Source organism: Coturnix japonica, chromosome 2 (genome assembly GCF_054131305.1).
Source record: "Coturnix japonica strain WE chromosome 2, WE-NBRP24, whole genome shotgun sequence".
Taxonomy (NCBI): Eukaryota; Metazoa; Chordata; class Aves; order Galliformes; family Phasianidae; genus Coturnix; species Coturnix japonica.
This window is the reverse complement of record NC_140664.1, coordinates 117,627,160-117,648,741: the sequence shown is the minus strand read 5'-3', so window position 1 is coordinate 117,648,741 and position 21,582 is coordinate 117,627,160. Positions and strand designations below refer to the sequence as shown.

The 21,582-nt window shown below is 40.1% G+C and overlaps 1 protein-coding gene across 13 annotated transcripts in view; it reads left to right on the top strand.

The window, feature by feature from the left end:
• The window catches only part of DYNC1I1 (dynein cytoplasmic 1 intermediate chain 1), a 174,284-nt gene that overhangs the window by 11,088 nt on the left and 141,614 nt on the right, over positions 1 to 21,582 (top strand). For 3 of the 13 annotated variants that reach the window (XM_015853636.3, XM_085538609.1, XM_015853637.3), the window contains exons 2-4: positions 3,890 to 4,007; positions 5,806 to 5,920; positions 8,353 to 8,494. In XM_015853636.3, the coding sequence (XP_015709122.1) occupies positions 3,900 to 4,007; positions 5,806 to 5,920; positions 8,353 to 8,494 (365 nt within the window). In that variant the 5' untranslated portion in view covers positions 3,890 to 3,899. The remainder of the gene's footprint in view (positions 1 to 3,889; positions 4,008 to 5,805; positions 5,921 to 8,352; positions 8,495 to 21,582) is intronic. The other 10 variants (XM_015853639.3, XM_015853638.3, XM_015853646.3 and 7 more) reach the window with 5 other exon arrangements.

Below are 21,582 nucleotides of genomic sequence, written 5' to 3'. Positions count from 1 at the left end.
CTGTGGCTGTTCTTGCTGTTATGTGTTCATAGAAACGGTTCATAGAACATACTTGCTCAAATACCGTGATTAAAGATCATTAAAAAAACCCTGTCATTTGCTGTAGAACTGTAATGGCTACTGGCTTGTACCTGTGTAAGACTTTACATGGCTCTTAGTGAGCTCAAGAGTAGAACACTGTTATTTGCACCTTCCATGTTTACGTGGTTACTGCTGTCACAGAGGAAATAGTCATGAGTTGTTACCACCTGTGTGAGAAGTGGATGGAGTCATTCTGTGTATGTTTTGTGTAGCAGACAAGTTTACACAAACACCATTATTATTTAAGATTAATGTAATTGGCCTTCAAAAGCCCTTATTTTATGTATGACAGGGTAACAAGAACTGCTGGGAGGATAGGATAGGATTCATCTCAACCACTCTAAGATATTTACAATGGAGATTTCTAGAACTTTACTAACCAAGGATCCTTTATCACCACTGGGGGGAAAACGGTGGCTCTGGGGCCTCGTTTAAATGTATGCTTTAGGCAGAAGAGAATCATATTCTAGGATGCTTGGTTTCTCTTTTCCATAACTGCACTGATAGTAAGAATGCCTCTGTATCTACGCTGTGGCCGTGCAAATGTAGCAAGAGGAGTGTGGTGGGTGGTGAAGGCCAAGAATGCTGTTTTCAGAGCATCAGCACTGCATTTGCATGTGCCTGGGTGCTGTCCTGATGAGGGATCAGGTGGCCCTGTCATATGTAAGTGGGATGGCCTTTATTTCCAAGCCTGAGAGAAGACTCTGGGGCATACATGATGCATGCAGGGAAAACAGGCATTTTGAAATACAACAGTCAAGTTTCATTAAAAATCATACCAGGAGGAGCAGGCTGCTTTATCCAGTGACTCAAAGAAAGGAAAATTCCCTTTGGGTGTGGGAAGTGCGGGCAAGTGCTCTGTACAAGGGAGCTTGCATCCAGCCCCATCTCACAAATGTGTGTCAGCACTTGGGCTGTAGGCTGGTCTGGGCTGGTAGGACTCTGCTTTAGGAACTGTGTCACTTGACAGTTACCTGGGCTGCATCAAATAAAACTGGATCTAAGACTGTGTGCTTCCCTCAAGGAGGAGAGCCCTGTGCTCCTGCACTGCTGTGAGAACTATTTCTACAGTTAATGCAGTGCTCAGAGTGTTCGATCTATGTGCTCCTTCTCAGATAGATGGTTTAATGGCTTTGCTACAAAATGTGCTCCTTACTGTTTCCCTCTGACCAGCTGGGGAAGCTGAGGTCATCCATAAGCCTTGGGCTGTGGTTTTGCACCACTGAGAATATGAAAAGCTAATCTTTTTCTACTGCTTGCCTTTATCTCTCTTCCCGTGTCATGCCTTTTGGCACACAAAATGACTATTATTAGGAATTTATTCCTAGTAATGAATACAGAGTGCTAACTCTGTAGCTGATGCCAAGCAGAGCAATGAGTGCATCGGCATGCTGTCTCCTCACTGACTGTTGCCTTGCTGACATCTGAGAAAGGTGGTTCCATATGCGTGGTGCTTCATTTGTGCTGAAACTGTACATGGCAGGTTTGGAGGTTGATAAGCTGCTTGGGGCAGCTAAGGAATGACTGCAGACAGGAAGAAAGTAACTTGAGATGAATTTCTTTCTATAACTCAAAACTGGCAGCGTTCTTTGAAAGAAATTTAATACATCATCTTTGTTGTGTGTAAGCTCTGTTTTCTGAAAAAATAGGGCAAAGTTATAATAGAATTTGATCACCCTGACTGGATCATTGTAAAGAAGGGGCCAGGCACTAAGTAGCTGATGCCTAAATCAGGAGAAAAGCTGGCTTCCTTGACATTAGGGGAATGAATTTTTAAAAGCTATTCATTGATATCTGACAAACAGCTTGAAAGGGATGCCAAACCCTCCGGGTCTCTGCTAGGAGCTTTAAAATACATTTGCATATTTTCTGCATAGAAACAGGATTTCATTCTCTGTTGCTAAACTGCAGAACTGAAAGGATGCAAAAACACTATCTAGTCCGAAGGGCTCAGAGGGGAAACTTCATAATCAGAATTCAAATGTGCACAACAGATTAGGAAAATGACTTCAAATGGGATTTCAGCCATATCCAGGAGACACCCACAAACCTTGAGCAGGCTGCTAGGCAAAATACTGCTTGCGCTATCATTAAGAGGCTCAGCTGCTTCTCCTGGCATTGCTCACCTGAAAAATAGGTTGCTGATGTCAAGCAAACAGAATAGAGTTGGTGAAGGTTGTGCGGCTTAGTTTTATCCACATCAAATACAAGTTTTTCTGAGAATTTTGATCTCTCTTTCTCAGATTCAAAATAGTGTCTGAAATACCACTGTGAATAAAATCAGTGGTAGAGGAATAAAAAGAATGGTGGTCCTCTGTGTACAGGTGGTGCACCCAGTGTGCATACAGCTAGAGCACTCCGTGGTGCAGCTTGTTGGTGCTTTGATGCTCATCTTGGCTGTGCCATTTACCATGTTGTAGGTTGAACCACAAGGCCCTGGGCTGGGAAAGGAAATCAGGCTCCTTGTGGGAATGAGCAGTGAGCTGCAGTGGGTGTCGAAACTGTGGTGGCCCTGTGTAGGATGGATGCAGCTCTTGCTGATGGGCTTCTTCTGAGTGTTGGACTGTGGAGTGGTGTGTTCTGCACATAGCTACGCCTTTGGCATCCCTCACACTGCTCTTATGCCTGCTGTTTGCATTTAATGTTTTCCTCATTCCTCACTTTATCCTCCTTTTGTTGTTAGAGGAAAATACTTGTGAAGAAAACAAATCATTTGGGGGACAAGACTGCACTTAAAATGCAGGTGGTGTTTTGTTGGCAGTGTCCTCCATATCACAGGCTAATTATGCTTTTATCATCCGAAGAAAAGGAAGCTTATGGTTGCAGAGCAATTGACGACGAGTGAAAGTCCCACATCGTTTTTACCATATGGATTTGCTTTCTGGTTGTCAACCCACCCAGGCAGTAATGCGGATGGAGTTCTCATTAGTATAATGGAGAGCTGCCATTTAATTTCCCATGCGTCGAGCAAGCAATAGACTTCCATTGCATACATGTGATGTTGCCATCGACCTGATTGATTTTGAGTTGTTGGTGGATGTGGTCAAGGGCGAAGTTAACTCTTTCCATGAACGCCTGTATTAGTCAGAACTGTCCTTGAAGTGCTAAGAAGAAAATCAGTGTTGATACAGTTAGATGACAGCCTGTAATGATGATGATAGTAGAGAACAGTTGCAGTATCTGTGACACAGATTGTGAATTTTTGCAGCATTGGTGAAGTTCAAGAACTGTAGCAAAAGATTAGTATTGTACGTACCCCAGTTGCTGCAAAGGGGCTGGTGGCCTGTGCCTGGATGTGCTGTGGGATAGGAGGGGGTGCTGGGATGGCAGCTGTTCTAAGCTTGTGCAGAAGCAAAGCTGACAGGTTTCCAGTTTGTGCTAGTTAAATAATTCCTTGTTGTCTAAGACACACTGGGCTGCTTGGGTCAGAGCTCATTCAAGTACATCTTCTTCTACCGTGGATCTGTAACTTACAGTCTGGCAGAGATGCTGAAGCTGACGAAAGCTGAAGGACATCAGCTTCAGTGCATTAGAAGTAGTAAAGCATTATTTTGAACTTTGCTTCTCAAAGGCGGTTTTCTAATAGAGACAACATTGAAATATATTTCATGGTTTGGAGATATTCTGAACTAATTTCTCAAGATTTAGAACAAATATCCTGCGTCCCTTCCAAGGGCAGCAATTACATAGGAGTGTATTAGTAGCAATTTTTTAAGCGTTGTTTTTTTATATAATTGTGTTCTGTTTTCAGTAAGTAGGGAAAACCTGTAATTCCCTTTTCAACTTGGTTTCCCTGTTTTGTTTCCAGCAGAATCAAGATGTCGGACAAAAGTGATTTAAAAGCAGAACTTGAGCGCAAGAAGCAGCGCTTGGCTCAGATAAGAGAAGAAAAGAAACGGAAGGAAGAAGAAAGGAAGAAGAAAGAGGTAAATATGCAGAAGTCCTTTTTAAATAGCTCATGTCTGCAGAAGGGTCTCACTGAGGTTTTGACATCTCAGTATTGTGTACTCCAAGGTAACTGTCATGTGGATGAGATCTCCAAACCCACATCAATGTAACCTTAAAATCAAAACGCTTATTTTTAGCCAAGAAAGTTGGGGTGAGGGAATTGCTTTTAAATCCAACACGCTGTCAGATGACAACAATTTAGACAACATGATGTGTATGTGTGTGTAGAAAGAAAAATTGATTTGCCACTATGCTTTTTGCTGGGCTTTTCTTCAATAGAAAAAGAGTGGGGAGTGCAGAAAGACAGGAAAAGGTCTTAGGTTTTTTTCAAGCCATTACAATCTAAATATGTATTTTCTTCTCTGAAGACCAGCTTGATTACTGGCTAAGGTAACAGATTTACAATTATTATTCTCCAGTAAAGCAAAACATAATTGCAATTGCATTTTCATCTTCTGGCATGGGTGCATCTTTCAGTTCTGTTAAAGTTTGATTGACACATTAGTTTATTTGTCCTTGACAATATGCATTAGGTTTTTCATTACGGGATTTGTACTTCTTTTTATTCATTCACTTAGTGGAACAGAGGTGAGAACTGACAGGGAGTGGATATTCATTTTCATGCAAAGTCAGAGAAGCATTAAGTGATTATGTTTCCTTTCCTTCAGATGTCAACACTTACTATTGTTTAAAGCACCTGTTATCCTTTACTAATAACTGGTTTCCTTTTAAGCTGACACTTTAATATTGTACATGAATTTCACAGAATTACTGTGGAAATGTGATGTGATCCAAGAAATCCACGTTTCAATTTTGGTCACCATTTTTATCTTTTTTCATCTGAGACATTTTTGTGCAGCTACCAGCACATGTCCCACTGAGGCTCCTAGAGTCACTGTATGAGTCCTCTGTAAGCAAAACTTTAAATGTTAATGTTTTCAGTGTTCAGCAATAGCCAGTTAATGAGTTAAAGAGATAGGAGGCAAGCTAGCAGCTGGAGGAAGCTACTGAGTTATTTTCTTTGTCTCCTGCCTGATTTTAAACCTTGGGGAGATCCTGTTATGGTTGGAATGTTCCATTGACCCATTGAAGCTTCCTGCACAGGTCCCTTCCAACCAGTACCAGTGATTCTGTGAAGGTGCAGTTGTCTAAGCAAAGAGGAAGGAATCTGCTTGGCTGTTAATTTTGGCTTATGGTGTTGGGGGCTGCCAAAATACTGTTTTAGATGTTAGTCCTCTTCTTTGCTCCTATTTGATGCTGAAGTTCTAAGACAGTATTTTTTACTGCCTGCAAGTGCTTAGGACCTAATGTAGGCTCTACATCACCAAAGTCCAGTGGAATTTTATTTCTTGATCCCCAAGTAAGTAGGAATGGGGTTTTTAATCAGGGTTGTGATATCTGTTGTTTTACGGTCTGTGTCCATGTTAGCTGAATAAGTCATCACACTTTCAGACAGTTTCAGTCTGTCAGGTTGTGGTGTGTGGAGTCAGAAAACTGCTCTGGCTTCCATTTTTCTATGGAGTAGCTGCATCTGATACATGAGAGGGAAAAGATGTTCATTAGCGTTCTGTAAAAAAGACTTGCAAAATCAGTTTTCTCATGTAGTCATGGGAAAGTACTGTAACTAACATATATACAGTATAAATTAGCTACCTAAATGTTCTAAGTGAATTTTGAAGTTTTCCTAATCAATGGTGCATGTAAATATTCTTCACACACTTAATTGCTAGAGCTGATTATATGTGGATGAATTTTTGTTTTTATTTTTTAATTGAGGCTGATCTACAGCAAAAGAAGGAGCCAGCTCAAGAAGATTCTGACCTAGACCGCAAGAGAAGAGAGACAGAAGCTTTGTTGCAGAGCATTGGCATATCCCCAGAACCACCTCTAGGTATTTAAGAGGAGCATACTGGAAAGCATTCAACTCTACCACAATGAATGCGTTCTTTCTCCTAAAGCATGCTTTGCTTTTTTTTTGATTTTTTGGCTGTATTAGTGAAGTGAACTCTTCTGTTTGAATGCCTGCCATACCATTCGCATATACCAGCTCATGGCATTTTGAGTACTTACCATTGCCCAAAACATCTGTTTCATTTCTCCAATAAACTGTTGTATTGCAGGTTGGTTTTGCATACCAGTAGTGATTTCTTTTCTGATGGACTATTTGGTCTTCTCTCACACCCGATGACCCACAAATAATATAACAAATGCTAAACCTCATTAGCCTCAATCATTGTATCATAAATACAAGCATTTGCTAAGGAAGGTGGAGCACAGTTATGTAGGAATTCCAGTTTATTTTCACTAAAATTCAAGCAAAACCGGAGAGAGAAAATAAAAAGACAAATCACAATTATCAGAAATCCTGTCAACAGATTATTTTTGTCATTTATGGACCTGGCTGTTTTGGTATTTAAATTATAGAATCTAGATCCCTCAGTTTTAAGAAAAATAACGTAGGAAAATAAGTTCTGTCTGATGTATTAGGTGGCCCTAAGGTGAGAATTTTCCTTCCTTGCTTCCTTCATTTTTTCCCTTTTTCTCTCCTCCCTGCCTTGCCCTGCCCTGCCTCTCTTCCTCTCACTTTCTCATTCCTTCTCTTAGCTCCTTATGAAAGTAGACGGTGACATTCTGAACCGTGCATTGAGGAATTCAGTCCCTAACTTACCTCAACCAACATTTACTGGGACTAGTCACCATTTTAATAAGTTATAATCTTCTGATTGGAACTTTTAAATACCATTTCTCAGAAAAAAAAATGACAAGTAACTGTTGGGTTGTTTTAACGTATTATAAAATATGTTTTGTAAATTATCTAGTGGTGTATGTATAAATACGTCACTTTGATACATTTTTAACCTTTTTGCATTTAGAATATTCATATTTATCTTGAAAATGTGGATTCCTTTTCTTATATAATAAATGAACTCATATTAATGTTGCAACATATAAGTTCATATCTTAGGTAATTATTTTATTTGGTGATATCGAAAGAACATGAAAAATCACATATAAGATGGTCTTACTTAAACAGTAGTATTTTATCCTCCTTAATTCCCTTTGTATACACTGATAATTATTATACAAAGTAGAGCTTAATTCTGCCTTCACACATGATGCGCAGATCCCACTGCAAACATGGAATACATGAACTGCCATGCCATACCTGTAACCTGCCAAAGGGCTGTCATGAAGATGAATTCACTTTCCATGCTGCATTCATTTCTGTGACAGTCTTTAGTAAGAATCTGCATGAAATGTTTGACCACATGGAAAATCCAAGTCTCTTGACAGGTCTGTCATTATACATTATAGAGCGTTACAAAATAGTTTAAAGTTTCACTCAGTTTAATCTAGAAAAAGAAATGCACATGATTTAAACCAAATGGGAAACCTCACTGTTGCATTAGAACTCCTTTTTGTGTTTTATTCAGTGTGGCTGCTTTGAAGAATACTTGTGTTAAATCTTGACTGGAGCCATCCCTGCACTTAAAATATTTTCGAGAAACCATTTTAAAAGAAATCAAGATATTTCTACTTTTTTATTTGTTATTCCTTGCAGAAGAGCTTAAAGTTGGGCTGACCTTGAGCTATGATCTTCCTTTCCTGTTAAAGGAAACAAGACTGGATTTGCATGAATATGCTTCAAAAGCCCCAGCAAACCAAAGAGAAAATCATTTCTAGAGTGTGCAAATAGTATCTAAGCCAAGGGAAACTTTTCCTTGAGTGTGGAAATCGTGTCTCATCCAAAATGGCAATCTAATACAACTTAAATTATTTAAGAAAAGATGTTTGCTAAGCAAATTAATGCGTATTTTCACCATCTTTGGGAAATGATTTTAACTTAGCTGGATTTCCTTATTTAACTTTTATTTTGGACGCCATTTCTGCACTGCAGTCTTAGAACATATCTAGTGGGCAGCGGCTTTTAATTTAAATGGAAAATTTGAGAAGTTTGCTTGCTATTTTGCCTCTTTGGCTACCAGAAGAGTTCACTTAGCTTTCTGACAGACGAGCCCCTGGTCTTTCTCCATACAATTAAAATCTTTTGCAAGTCAGCTTTAAAATACAACTGAGAAACAAGCGCTGTTTCTGCAGATATCTCTGCCACTGATTAGTTGTGGAATCACGTTGGGCTTTCAGTCCTGTCTAAATTCATGTCAGTCTTAACACTTCCAGAAGACTTAAAATTCACTTGACTCTCTTCCTTTTCTTTTTCTTTCCTTTCCTTATTTGCTTTCACCATTTCAAACTCTCCTAATCATTCATCCACTATCATTTTGGTCCATTGGTTTTGATTTGTCTGACACTGCTCTTCATCAGTGCAGTCGCTGCATGTGTTAACATGGGATACCTGTTATTTTCATTATTTAGTCCCAACCCCTATGTCTCCCTCTTCGAAATCAGTGAGCACACCCAGTGATGCAGGCAGCCAGGACTCTGGAGATCTGGGACCCATAGGAAGGTAAGACGATGGTGTTGAATGAATGTGTTTGTTCACTTCACTTTTACTTCCCCCATTTTTCCTTCCATAAGTAAGAACTTGCTCTATCCGATGTGTGCTTTTGTTTCTGAGTTTTCCAGTGTGTGTCAGCATCCAGTCAGACTGGTCTCAGATGTGAGGCAGATAGGCACACACAGCAAGCTGATGATAAGATAGGTGCCAGAAGCCATGTACTGGAAGTGGGAACTAACTGTTGCATCTAAAGAAGCCCACAGAAATCTGTTGTTCTTTGCGGATATATGCTAAAAATAGAGGAAGTGCCCAGTTGTAGACCCTATTATTCATATGAGTAATCTTTGTGCATACAGCCAATCCCTTGTGAAGTCTTGGTGACTGTTCATGTTACACCAGGCTGTCTTGGGTTCTGCTGCTCATTGCTGTGTGTGGCACTGACAGTATTGGGGTAGAGCGTGTAAAGAAGCAGGCTGAAACTCTCCAGAGCCTCCTGGCAATCCTCTCTTGGAAACTGTAGTTATCAGATTGTTTTGTGTAAGGTGGGAGGAAAGCAGCTCTCTTCTTGTTGAAAAGGATGATGCATGTGTAACGGATGGGCACAGGGGCAGACTTCTTATCTTGGTTTATATGACTGAAATTGGAAATGCAAGTGACAGTCCGTGAATAATTTCTTCTTTGGAGTAAAAAAATAATGAGGATGCTGCTAAAAAAGTAAGAAAGAAGGATGCTGGTGCTCACAGAGTTCAAGTAAGAAGAGTTCTAAGCAGCTATACTGTGTATTTTGAAAAATGCAAAACACGGGTCCTAATTGCTCTTCTTGTATTAAACAGTCTGAAAATGAAACCAACTCATCCAAATCTGTGAGCGAAAACATCTGCTAATAGCATGAAAACTCACTGATTTCTCTCTGCAGTGTAGTTTTCAGTACTATACTTCTACATGCACAGTCAGGTGTCGTACTTCTACATACATAACCAGTAATGTAATAGATAATGCCTTTGAGAGAAGCCCTGCTGAGAGCATTGAGGAAATCAGGGGATGTTTGTATGGTTCCATGTGAGGCAGTGTTTTTTGGTGCAGAACTAGGCTGTGTTCATACATTGTTGGCACCTGATAGTCATCAGATTGATTCTCTTGGTCCTAGTATCACAAGTATATCTGATGTTTGAGTCAATTGGCAAGCACCTGTGATTTCTTACAGACCAGTAAGCATTGTGGAGCTAAATCTGGAAATCCAAATTTCTGACATCTGCTTTTTAGGAAGTTAGTTGATAAATAGTGAAGGTTCAGGCAGATGATGCTAAGTAGTTGTTCTCTTGGTACCATAGATCTCATTCTATCCGAGTTAAGAAAGTGAAAACTAGCTGATAACGTGCTTTCTATGTATAGAAACCATATGAGGAGCAGAAGGGCTCCAGTAGGCAGTGCTTAACAGACAGCAAATTGTTTGGCGTTGGAGCTGGCCAAATATAAGACCAGGAAAACTGTAAAATTTTAATGACAAGACAAATTAATCACTAAAGCAATTTACTTAAATACTCTATTGGATGTTGTATCACTGGGCATTTCTCATTCAGGATAATGTGCCTGGCCGACAGGCAGATAATAGCTCCAACAGTAATTCATTCAGAAGAGCCGTACAGCTTTTTGTTGCACAAGAAGAAAAGCCGCTTGGTCACAATGGTCCCTTTTGGTATAAGATCTATACACTGGCAGTGCTGCTATCCTGCAGCACCATTGTCCATTATCTCCAACATAATAGCTTGAGCAATGCTGCCTTTTCCCTGATGCCATTAAGCTTGTTAGGATAACGTGTGGGGCGGGCTGTGTAATAACACTAAATTATGGAACCATTTATGTCCTGTGTAGTACAGGTTTTAATGTGGGTTGTGATGTTGTTTTTTTTCTACTTGGTCTTCTGTACCACATGGCTATTTGTCACAGCCTTTTCACCAAGGATGACGTTATGTTTCGGGAGTGTTCCAACTTCTGGTACATGACAGGACATTAGGACAGCAGCAGTGCAGATATTAGATAAATGGTGCTTGAAACTACTGGCAGTTTTCTTTGAACACTTCCAGTTGGAGAGGGCAGCCAGTATTTTTGTTCTTCATTTTTTGGTTGTGGTGGGGGTAAAATCCAAGTAGGCAGAAGTGTATTATAGAATCACAGAATATCCTATGGTGGAGAGGGGCATCAAGTCTGACTCCTGGCCCCACACAGGAGCACCCCAGAATCAGACCATATGTCTGAGAACATTGTCCAGATGCTTTTTGAATTCCAACAAGCTCAGTGCCATGACCACTGGCTTTGGCAGCCCGTTCCATGCCCACCGCCCACTGGTGCAGACCCTCTTCTCTAACCCCCAGCTGCCCCTCCCCTGACACAACTCCTTGCCATTCCCTCGGGCCCTGCTACTGTCACAGAGAGCAGAGCTCAGCACGGTGAGGAGCTGCAGCTGCCATGGGGCCTCCCCTCAGCCTCCTCTGCTCTGGGCTGAGCAAATTCAGGGACCTCAGCTGCTCCTCATGTCTTCCCCTCCAGACCCTTCACCATCTTTGTGCATTGATTCTAGATCCAAAACTGTAAAGCTTAAAAAATAGGTCTTGCATGTACTGCTCTTAGTTACCAGGCTGCTCTGAACAATTCATCAGAGCCCTGTTGTTGCACAGAGAGCAGCTTGCCTGTTTCCACATCTTTGCACAGGGTTGACTGTGTTGCTGTGCTACATAGATAGGACAGGAATATTACATCACAGCCTGAACTCTGGTTAGATAAGTTATTAATTCACAGGGCTTTCTGTTATGCCATGTTCAGACATGACTCATTTACCACAAGACAGCATTGCAGGATCCCATTGAGATTCTGCTATAATAATGTATACTCTTAGCTTGTTCAAGGTATTTTGTTCAGGTTCTTTTGCTAATAGTCAGGTTATATAGCTGTGCATATCAGAAATGGAGATTCCAGCTAACTATGAGGGCTGCTCTGACAGTAATGTCTCCTATTTCATTATGTTGACCCACAACATCAGAGGTGGATGCTGGTGGCTGGGCAGTAGAGGTTGAACCTTCCCACTTATATTTCATGATATGTTGTTGCCATGCAATGGATGGCAGCACAGGGGCAGTCTGACAGAATGGCATCTGAGATGAAAGCATTTGCAAAGCAAAGGTGTGGAATTGAATTCCTCTGTGCAGAAAAAATGGCACCCAGTAACATTTGTTGATGCTTGCAGAATGTTTATGGACACTAAGCTGAATGTGAGCACAGTGATGCAGATGCCTTTAAGTGCAACAAACAGGCCCTTGTTCATTGCAAAATGCACAGCAAATGGTGGTGACTACACTGAAAAGTAGTATTTTGTAGTTGCAAATTTACTCTTTTAATTAGTGTTATTGTGCTATTTGTTGTAGTTTCTATGGAAATAAATAGGAGGAATTACTTTTGGGGTGACCTACATATGTATTCCTGTGTCACCTGTAGAGCACACCTGTCTGTGTGCTTGCCCTAGTGTGTTGCACACTTGGATGAGTTCTATGTGTGGACCAAGGTGTGATTTAGATGTGTTGTCCATTTTTAGTTCTCTCCTTCACTGCTTCTGTACATTCCCAGTTGGATTCATTACCATACAATGGTAGGTTTGTACAGTAGCATCCCACTTATTGTTGAACTGGGTTTTGTGTATGTGTGCGAGTGCAGTGAAATTGCATGCACGTTGCACTTCCCCATGTACGTTTTGCAGTGTAACATGAGAATCCCATTAGGTTGTGTATAAGGTTTCCCACCTTCCATCTGCTCAGTAAAATGCAAAAGGCTCAGCTGTCTGGGATATGTAGAGGTTAATGATTGCCTTTCTTTTTGCAACAGCTTCATCTGTGCTCTTTTGATTTCTGACGTACATACATTGCTGTGTGTACATTTAGATACCTGATTGTTTTGTGGGCTACAGTGAAGACAAAGATGGCAGAAAGTATTCTTCATCTTCTGGTAGTTGCTGTCAGAGAGTGGTTATATCAATGTGCTGTTTTGTCTGCTGTAATGTAGTGCAAGCATCCAGGTACATTATTTCATAGTACTTCTCTCTCAGTCCATTGGTTTTGGTATTTTTGTCTGGCTACAGCTACTCATCCTGTTGGATTAGGGGACTATATAACAGTTCAAATGGTTCTTACCTGAATTACATTATTGTTCCATTGATACCACAGTCTTTGAGATGTGTTTCATGGACTGAAATCATTTGGCTTCTATCAGTGCATGGACTTTATTTGCAGTAAAGCTTTGCAGGGTCAGTCCTTATTTTGATTAAGCCACATGTGAGCATTTAATGAAAGTTACCATGAAAATGAATTTTAAGTATAACATTAGATAGCAAAAGAAAGCAAACATAAATGAGAAATCATGTTTTTCGGAGTGGTTTTGAAGCAGTAACACGGCATTTCTTGTAGAAGCTTGACTGCTGTGGAGTCTTGACTGCCTCAACATCACTGCAGGTTTTTATTTTTAAGTAAAAATCCTAGAAATAGAACAGCTGTTGGTAATGCTGGGTGGCTTTTCTCTGAGGAGCAGTGTCACCTTTGGTTTTGGCTGCTGGCATGCTTTTCTGTCCACTGTGTCACTTCATCTTGCAGTTACTGTGACCTCTGAATGTGTTCCCAAGTTGAGTTCAGAGAACACTGCAGCAGCTGTCACATCAGCTTGGATGTCCTTACTGATAGTGAATCAGGAGCCCGTCTTCTGCTCTCTTACACTCTTTGGAGTTCAGAAAACATTTGTCTCCGTTTGTGTATCTTTTCATCAGATGTGGTTTTGAATTGCTTCCATCTTTTGCATCTTTTGAGCCTTCTGAGTATAAAAACAAATTCACAGTGATATTTTTTCTTTCATTGGGTTGATGTCTACGCTCAGTTTGTATTGTCCCACTGCAGGGAGAGCAGAAGCCCTTTATCTATGTAGAATGTTCACTCATTTTTGTATAGGTACTAGTTGCTCTTCTTTTTATGCAATGCCTCAACATTAGACTTGGCTTGTCCTACGTTGTTTCAAATGCAGACATGAAGCACAAACTTCTTTCTCACATAACACACTCAAAGGGAAAGATGTAGCTCTGGAGCATCTGGGCACTGAGTCAGTGTGTGGCATTTAAGTAATGTATTTACCCTTTTACAGCTGTGTGTGTAAATCTTGCTCACTGTCAAGTCAAAAGAAGGTACACCTAGTTAAGAGGTGTCTTCTTGACATGTAAGAATTAAAGCCTTTATTTGCTGGTCTCTCATGAGCATATCCAAATGTCACCAAAGTCCTGATGTTCTGTGCTTTCCTGGCTCTTTGCCTGAAAAAGAAAAAAAAAATCAGACTTGGCAACTAAGCTTTTATTTCTGTTACTTCATTATAAGCAGCACCTTACCTAACACAATAACACATTGACGAGCGAAAGAAAAGGTATCAGAATACCACCTTCCTTTTTAAATATCTCCTTTGCTGTTTAATTAGATGAATACAGAAGGCAGAGTAAGAGGTTACATCCTGCTCTCAATTTCAGTTATACAGGAAGGTTAAAGTATTGCAGCAGAGCATCTCTTTCTGTCCATGCAGCCCATTTCATATCCTTTCTTTGGCAAAGGGAATCACAGAGCAAGGTAAAGACTCTAAGGGAACTTAAGGAATGACCAAGGGAAAATACATCCTTCACTTGAATGGTGTTTTGTTCAGAAGGGAAGGATTTTAACCCTACGGACTGTAGTGTGCTGCAGACATGAGTCTGTCACAGTGGGGGGTTGAGAGAAAGGTTTGCTTGGTGGCTAGAGGCATACAGGATAACCCTGGGAGGTGCTGAGTTTGTCTCTCTGGTTTGGGATGGGTTTGGGATGGTATGGTAAATCTCTCGGGCATCCCATCCCCCACCCACTTATGGAATGGTGGGTCTGTGCACGAGGTTGGAGGAAGGCAGATTTCCCACAGTCTGTTCTCTCCTTTTGTTTCTGCACAAGAACAACCACAGTTCTCCTCCTTTACATTCAGTGTATATTTAGCGCAGGATATTTGAAGCCTCTCTGTGTCACATATATATTTTTTTAGCCTCTAAACATAAGCAGACACCTTAGGGACTGATACTTGGCAGTTGCTTTCAAGTGTCTTTATATCTGACCTAGAAAGCAGGGAGTGTTTTTCAGTGCGTGCCAGTTACAAAGTCAGAATGGTCTGTATTAATTAGAATCATCTGCAATGCTTTTACCATGTGAGCCTGTGGCATCATTAAGGAGTTCTGTGCTTTCATTCCTAAAGGATAGATGGAGTTCGGTTCCTCCAGATCTTTGATTATTTTTCTCATTAGCAAGCATCTCCACGCTATAAATTAAAGGAGGAGGAAAGATTGCCATTCCCAGGGTACTTTATAAAATGCCTTGGAAACCTGAGCCGCAGCTGCATTCTGGAGAAAATAATATTAATGTACAAAGCCCCACTTAACCATTTAGGTTATCAGCCCAGCTGTAGGTATTTTTCTGTATTTTTTTTTCCAGACGTATCATGATTATATTTAGTCAGACAATGAAATGATTCAAGGTCTAAAACATCAATGCACTTAAAACAAGACAATTTATTCTCCTTTAAAAACAACTTACTTGGTAAGGGCAGCTCAGCTTAAAGAGAAGTTCTCTTGCGTAGAATCTCTTCTTGATTTAATTAAACGCTGTGAGATCGCCTATTACATTGAACTGTTGAACAGAGTTGAACAGGTACAATTTTTTCTTTTTTTTTGCAAGTAGACTTTTTCTGCATCACTTGAGTATTGTTCATACACATAGTTACACTGTCACAAAATAAATCCTATGTAGGAAGGACAGCACCAACTCTTCTCTCAGCTTGCAGTTAGTGGATTTTTGCACTGCCGTGAATAACTTGCTGAAAGCTTTCAGCTTCTTCTTCAGTTGTGAAGACAATATTGCAGGCTCCAGCCTTGCTGTTATCAGTTTGACTCATAAACTGTTATCAGTTTGACTAATAAATATAGTTTTATCTCTTACGGGACTCTTTCCAACCCCACTTAAAGTTTCTCATAAACTTGTTCTTACATGTACTTTTGGACACTGGATCAAAGTGTCCCAACATGAGTGCTGAAGTTCCTTCAAATCATCTGTAGGACCTGATGACATTTTGGACCATCCAGATTCTCTTTTGTCACTCAGACTTACTCTTGGCTTAAAAAATATGAGATTAAAAATGTATTTCTTCAAAGAATTTTCAAACTGCTTCAAGGTTTGCTGCAAGAACAAAGCAACTTGTGCCTCCCTCCTTCTGAACATGTTTTTTATTAATGCACTTTCCGGATGGCGGTTCATGTTCTCTAGCACTTACAGTAAATCTGTGTGGATGCAAAAGCTCAGCAGAAGCTTCTGACTGTGTTGACCCTCTGTCCTTGAAGAGACTGCCTGCTGTTCCCAGTGACCTTCTGGTAAACCAGCGTAGGTTTCCAGGCTAAGATTCCTGTAGCTATGGCATATAAACTGTGAGAAGGACAAGGTTAATTACATTGCCAAAATGTCGTATTCTATGATGTGGACCTGAAATAAGGATAGCTTTAGATATAAGAAATAAGTACAGCAGATTGGATGAATTTTACTGTTGGATTTACTTAGTGTAATTCTATGAATCAACAAGGCATTTGTCCCACTATGTATCAGTATATAAGATCATGCCAGAATTTTTCATTCCAATTTAAGTTTCAAGTGGATTTTGAAAATTATTATATGCATTTAGCAACAAAGCCTTGATTTAAGAGAACTTTTGAATATAATTTTTTTTTTTTAAATATTACCCTATGATTTTTAGAAACATACCTTAAGGGAAAAAAAAAAAAAAAAAAGAGTATTTTAAACTTATACCTTTCTGAAAAATGCTATTATGGTTGCCAGGCATCTGAAAGACAGTACTGTGCTCTGAGGGAGGTCATCGTTGCTCTTTTTATTGGTGAAGACTGGAAGTCAGAGGTGTCAGCCTGCTTGGAAACGTAACTGCAAATCCAAGTATCCGGCTCTGCTCCAGCAGCGGTGCCAAACTACTTGTTCACTGAATGTCTTATGGCATTTTATTTTGTGATTACCAGCCCGGCTCCAAAAACAAGAACCCATGGTGATGTCAGATCCTTCTGCTTCACAAGTATAAGCGAGAGTCTTGTTGAGAGGCACAAATCCTCCCTAAAGGCTGATAACCATCTTGCTTATAATGTGCTTCAGAAAACAAGTAGCACAAGGAAGGTATTTTCTGTTTTGCCAATCCTTTCAAAGTGGAACAGATCTGCTAAACAGAGCACAGATGGCTCCTGAATAGTGGCTTAAATGCAAAGCACCAATTGAGGGAAGCGGTACTTTTCCATCTCTGAGTAATAGCTTTGAATCTTCTTGATCTATTTTGTTTCGGAAATACATTTTAAATGTATAACCAATACCAGAAAGTGAAAACTACAGAGGAATTACAAAACCTACAGAAAACAAACAACTTGTCTATTCCCATATATATTTTCAAATGTCTGCTGTGACTTCTTGCAGTTTCTAGTTCAGATTTTCTGATTTATCAATATTAAAATAGGAGCATTGGAGAAACTGATTTAGACACAACAAATTAGTTAGAACTCTTTAAAATTTTATAGTTAATTATCTGTGTAACCTAACACTAATTCTGGCAATATTCAGAACTTGGAGGAAAAAAAAAAACAAGAAACAACTAGATATGTGATAGATTACATATTAAATGTGCAAGTATTACTGGATTGTTGTTTAAGTGAAAACATTTGGGATCATTGAACAAATACTTTTAGACTTATCTAAACCCTCATATTTTACTGGTGATTTAAAAATAAACTCTCCCAGCTGTGGCACCCTGTATTTTTAGGTATGTACCAGCTGGGTGGAACCTGTTCTTCTGTATGTTATCCATATACAGATGCGAAGTTCTTAATGTGAGCAATTCTGAGTCTTATGGAAACTGTAACCTACCCAAGGTAGTTGGTCTTTTCCCCAAAATTCTTTGTGGATGGCCATCTTTGACACCTATTCATAGCTGGAGGCTAAGTTCAAAACTCTTGTGTGGAGCAATCTCCTGTCTTCATGTTCTAAAGCAGAGAGCCAATGATGACTTGTTTCTGTGCCAGAGCACTTCCAACATGCCTGAAGCATAAGTTTGGCTGATACCATGGTCAGGGGAAGGGACAATAGTCATTTTTTCCTAACATTCATAGAATTTTAGAAGCATTTTACTCTGGTGCAAAGCAAGGGTTCTTTGAGGCTTTGTATCTTGTGTCTCCCTTTCCATTTTATTTTTATTTTTTTGTCACTCTGGTTAATAGTCTGTTATCTGCTAAATGGGATTGGCCTTTGAGCTCAGAAAACTTCAACACACTAAATCTGTGGAGTCATGATATGCTCCTTCACTGTATTTTCGGGCTAGAAGGGTATAGTTAGTTCCCACACAAGGGATAATTTTAGGATGTTGCTGTTACCACAAGACAAGATGCTGGATTGAGGGTGTCAGGTTGTTTTATTAGAGACACATATGGGTAACTCTGTTCAGTGGATACCTCACGACAGTGTCAGTGTGGTCTTCTCTTGGCCTGGAAAGCACAACAGCTCGTGCTGACAGGAGATGACACAATGTGGTGTTTGCTTTCCTCCAGTTCTGCTTGAAAGAGTGATTAGCAGTGCAGCAGAGAGGTTTCTACCCTGCAAGAGGCCTCTTGGAAAAGCGGGGTTTCCTGTTATTTCTGTGAGTAGCCTTTTTCAAAGCATGTATTTTCAGGTCTGGTTGCTCTTGACCTGAGAAGGGAAAGTAGGGGAGAAAAGAAGTCATGCAGAACACATGTTCTTTCTGGAGCATCTGCAACAGATGAGAGAGGATTTGATTTCAGCTTCAGGGAAGAAGAGTTGGAACAAAGCTGCCAGCATGTTGGATTAGGGCACTTAGCAGAGCTGAGCTATGGCACAGTCCGACCATGATCCAGGATATTTAATATGCTTTTGTGATGGTGTTTTAGTAGGTAGGTTTGTTGGCATTGGTGTCTATCTTGTTTTATGTACTATCACTAAGGCCAGATTAAAAGTTTTTGTTATCAGCTGAGAAGCCTTCATGAATTTCAGACAGCTTTAGATGACAGAATCTAAATGGATTCATTAATGATCTAAGTGGATAATTAATGCATTATGAGGCTGGGATCTTTCTAAAAGAATTCAAGTATTTTCTTTCATTTGCAGTTTGTTTATTTTAGTATTTTTCTGCATTTTCAATCAATATAAACAGCATAATGTAATTAGAATAAAATTGTCTGGAAGTAAGTTTCTGCAGGGCACCATAACACATGGCAGAGTGCCTGCTTTTCCTTTCTAATTATAGTACAAAAAAGGGAATCCTTCTGTTTGAATTCCTTTTCTTCCTCCCTTAAATTTTGCAATAGCCCCTGTCCTCTCAGAGTTCTGCTCTCAGTATCTTTCCAATGCTCTGGATGTGAATTCAGAATAGAAAAATTAACAATTTGCCTTTCCATCTGATCTTTTCTTAGATGTGTGACATCTTGGTCTCTTTCTCCCCTTGGTTTCTTTCTGTGGGTTATTCCCCTACTGGCTGTGGAGAAAGAAAATGCACTGTATCAAAATGAACTGGTTCTCTTTCAGTACAAATGGCTGAAATAGCACCAGCATCTAAGAATGCTGTGATAAACTCCTAAATTATTGAGATAATAGCACACGGCAAACAGGGAATAGTTACAGAGAGGTATCTAAAGAAAAAGTATGAAAGCAGATCATTTTTAAGAGAGGTAATAACTCTTGTACTTTGTCTGCTTGATGCAAGATCTACAAGTCCTTCATGCTGCTTTAGACCAATCTGTTAATTGGTAATAGTTACACTTTTTTATCCTACAATCACTCAAAGGCAGCTGTTCTTCACCAGACGTGTAAAAGAAAGATTGATAGCAGGGCTATTGTTTGTCTCAGTGTGGGAGACTTATATAGCAACCAGCTTTGAAACAATGTTGGGTAGTTCTCATTAAAAGAGTGTCTGTGCTTTCTGAGTGATGGGAACAGCCTGATCCGGCTTAGTCCTGTCTGGATCTCATGCTCAGTGAGTTCCCATCTGTGGAGTTTCCAGGACTTTTCCCAGGCTGTGTGCACTCACTTCACCCACTCACATGGACTGCAGGAGGTTTGTGGAAGGACTGCAGTGTGCAAGGGAGTACTGCTTTTTCCTGCTCTGATTCTCAGAGGCTCTTTTCCCCATTAAAATGTTATGGTGACATGCTTTAGATTTCTTTTATGTGGATCTGTGCCAAAGTCCATTAAGTCTATTCAATGGGACTTTCCCAGTCTGCAGTCTCTGAGAAGTCCAGAATGAAAGCACCTGTGCCTGGCTGCTGAGCTACTGGTCACATAGGCCCACATACTTGTCTTTGGGGTCGGTTGCATTACTCCCTCTGCCCCTCTCTCTGGGTGACTAGAAGTCCTAAAGCCAATTTCAGATTTCCTTTGTGAAGAAGGAAGAAAAACAGTGGAACAACATGAAATGCTTTTCTTCATGAAGAAATCTCTTGGGAAGGACTTGTGCACTAGATTTGAAAGAGATTGGCACTGATTATTTTTCACTGTGATCCAATGGCATTTCACAATCCCCTCTGACAAGCGTTTGCAGGAAAGCAAGCATAATGGTAATGCTTATCCCAGTAACCAGGGAATGTCATGCAGCGTGTCTTCCCATCACAAACAGACTAGCTGTAATTTCCTAGTTTGGATGTCAGAATAGTCAACGTTGTCTTTGGGCCATTAAGTCCATTAGGAATCTGTTTATCTTTTATTGTCGTGGCAGCTGGCTAAATTATTATGTGTTCATCATTCACTCCCTTTTGTTTTGCTATGCAGACACTCTTCAGGTAGCAGGAAGAGGCAAAGGGCAAACCAGTCCTGTCCTTTGAGTCGTGTAGTAGCCTTACATTGTGTCTCCTAGGGCAAGACTGGAGCCTGAAGATCTGCTACCTGCAGCCTTGTTATCTGCAATAAACAGTGGTCAACTGAGCTTGAGGATACAACACACCAGATTGCTCCCTTATCTATTTTTCAAGTCTTTGTAAGAGGTGGCACAGTGATGCTGAGTAAACAATTACTGTTTGGAGGACAAATCTAAGAGTTTTTTTTACAGATGCACTCAAACTGTTGAAATACAGGTATGTTGAGGAGACAAACAGAATTGTCATTCAAAATACATATCAGTGTCATGAACATCTCCATACCATAATCCAGATCATTGCATTAAAAGAGATCTTGCCATCACTACATGTATGATCTGCACATAAAAACAGTAGCCAAAAGGTGGCTGTGAACTAAGGGTCCAATTAACTTCTTTACATAGAGAATTCCAGCAGCAGGTATTGCTCTTCTCATATTTTGAGGATTTGAGTGCTGACTTGAGCGTGTGAAATCTCTAAATTTATTTTGTTCAGATAACCAGCTCAGTATGAGATAGATGTGCCCTCTTGTAACTTGGTCTGGATTCTGAGAACTGGAATATAAGGGCTCTGTAGAGACCTGTTCTTGTTTTAATCAGATGATAATGGCATTTTTCTTTTGGAACAGTCTTCACCTCTTGCAAAATAATGTATGTTTGGAAATAGATGGAGAGGAAAAATAACTGAAATAAGCTGTGTATGTTTTCTTTTAAGTGTTTTGAAAACCAGGATGCGCACGTACAAGAAGCCCCCAGGTAGATTTTACAGTGGAAATGGGCATATGCATAGCAAGTCCTCTTAGATGTTACTGACCTTGGTTCCATTGTAAGTCATTTTCACGCAGATGGCCATTTAATAGTGTATAGGTAACATTATCCACTGATGCTTCTGCCTTGAGTCTGCTTTCAGATCCTTGTGCCCACTTTCATTTCCATTGTATTTGAGCTGCAGTCAAGTAACAGGAAAAAAAGTCTGTTATTTCTTACTGTACTGTTTCATCTCTGACCATTTTGTAATACTGTTTCATTTTGGAGGAGACTTTCTGTATCACTGTAGTGTTTGGTGTCAGTACGTAGCACTACAGATTGAAGGAACTTGAGGGGAATAAGCA